We start from the raw sequence: 1,465 nt of genomic DNA, 5'->3' as shown, positions 1-1,465 counted from the left end.
GTGTGGAGGTGCGGGGAGGGGGGGAGCGGGGGACTGTTCAGAGGGACGCGGGAGACGCTGCACATGTTGGGAACCGCGCGTGCAGCACAGGCCGCGGGATCAGCCATGCAGCGCCGGCCCCTGCCACGCACGTGGCCCAGCCCCGCTCTGCAGCGCGCCGCACCGCGGCACTCGCCTACGAGTCAGACTCCCGGGGGCCGCAGGGGGCCGCGCCGCCGTCTAGGTGGCAATTTGCACGTCGCGGGAGCTCTCCCCCTCCCCCCATGCCAACCGCATCCCGTTGTGCCCGCGCGGCCCGCCGCCAGGCCGAGAAGCTGGAGTCAAAGTTTGGTGCGCTGTCGTCCAAGAGCCGCGCCACAGACCCAGAAGGGGGGGAGCCAAAGAGCCAGGCCTATTACGTCATCAAGGTGCGCACGCGTGTGTATGTGTACATGCAGTCACACAGCACACGCACATCAACGAAACAGCCCGCCCCGCCCTCCGGCGCCCGCCGCCGCCGCCGCCGTGGGCCGGGCTAGGGCGGGGACGTGCTGGCGGGCATGTGGGCGGGGTCGGCGCCGGCGCCACCGCGGGGACGCGGCGGCCGGGGCGGGCTCATTTTGACGCAGCGGCCTGGCTGTCGGCCGCGTGTTGCATATGTGCGCCACGGAATGGGTTCGTGCCAGCTGATTGTGCGTGTGTGTGTGTGTGTGTGTGCATGGGACGCATGGGCAGGCCGTCGTGCGGCGCGGGGCGGGAGGGGAAGGCCGGGCGCAGCCGGCCGTCAGCGACGCAGGACGCGGCTGGGAGCGCGGCGGGGGGCGCGGCCGAGGAACAGAACAGACCCTGGGTTGGTGCGGTGACACCACACACATTTCACCATACCCCCACCTTACACCCTTCCCCCCGTCAACATCAATCACAACACATCCCAAACTTTCCCTCCAACCCCCCCCCCTCTCCCACAACACCCCCGCCAGGCCGCCCAAGAGAGGGAGGAGCTGCAGCTGCAGGGCGACCAGCTGGACTCCCAGATCGCCAAGGCCGAGTCCGAGGTTGCGGCGCTGGAGGGCACCCTGGGCCAGCTGCAGGCCACCAACACCGCGTTCAGCGCCAGCCTGCGCGGCGGGGAGGACGACGCCGCGCGCGCCAAGGCGGCGGCGGTCAGGTGGGGGCGGCGCGCGCGCGCGGGCCGCGGGGCTGCTCGGCATGTTGTGTGGCCTCGGCCGTGGTGTGTCGCAGAGGCGCCTGCGCTTTGCCGCCCCCTAAATCTGCCGATTGACGGCGCTATTGCAGCATTCGCCACGCAAAGCCAGCGCGCGGTGCCGCGGCCGGCGCTGGCGCCGTCCCCTGCGCCCCCTGGTGATGGCGCTGCCTCCCGCAGCTGCCTGTTGGACCCCATTCCACGACATCTCATCCCGTCCTGCCCTGTTTCATCCCATCTCACCCCAATCCCATCTCACCCCAACCCTCACCACACCCCACC

The 1,465-nt window shown here is 70.9% G+C and overlaps 1 protein-coding gene across 1 annotated transcript in view; it reads left to right on the top strand.

Annotated features, from left to right (window-relative positions):
- The window catches only part of MNEG_15124 (coiled-coil domain containing 39), a gene marked incomplete at both ends in the record, with an annotated part of 3,998 nt that extends 2,750 nt beyond the window's left edge, over positions 1 to 1,248 (top strand). The window contains 3 exons of the mRNA XM_014036404.1: positions 306 to 407; positions 960 to 1,147; positions 1,224 to 1,248. Of these exons, the coding sequence (XP_013891858.1) occupies positions 306 to 407; positions 960 to 1,147; positions 1,224 to 1,248 (315 nt within the window). The remainder of the gene's footprint in view (positions 1 to 305; positions 408 to 959; positions 1,148 to 1,223) is intronic.
- Between the last annotated feature and the right edge of the window lie 217 nt (positions 1,249 to 1,465).

Source organism: Monoraphidium neglectum (genome assembly GCF_000611645.1).
Source record: "Monoraphidium neglectum strain SAG 48.87 unplaced genomic scaffold scaffold05052, whole genome shotgun sequence".
Classification (NCBI taxonomy): domain Eukaryota; kingdom Viridiplantae; phylum Chlorophyta; class Chlorophyceae; order Sphaeropleales; family Selenastraceae; genus Monoraphidium; species Monoraphidium neglectum.
Note: the sequence above shows the minus strand (reverse complement) of the source record. Positions and strands in the feature narration are given on the sequence as shown.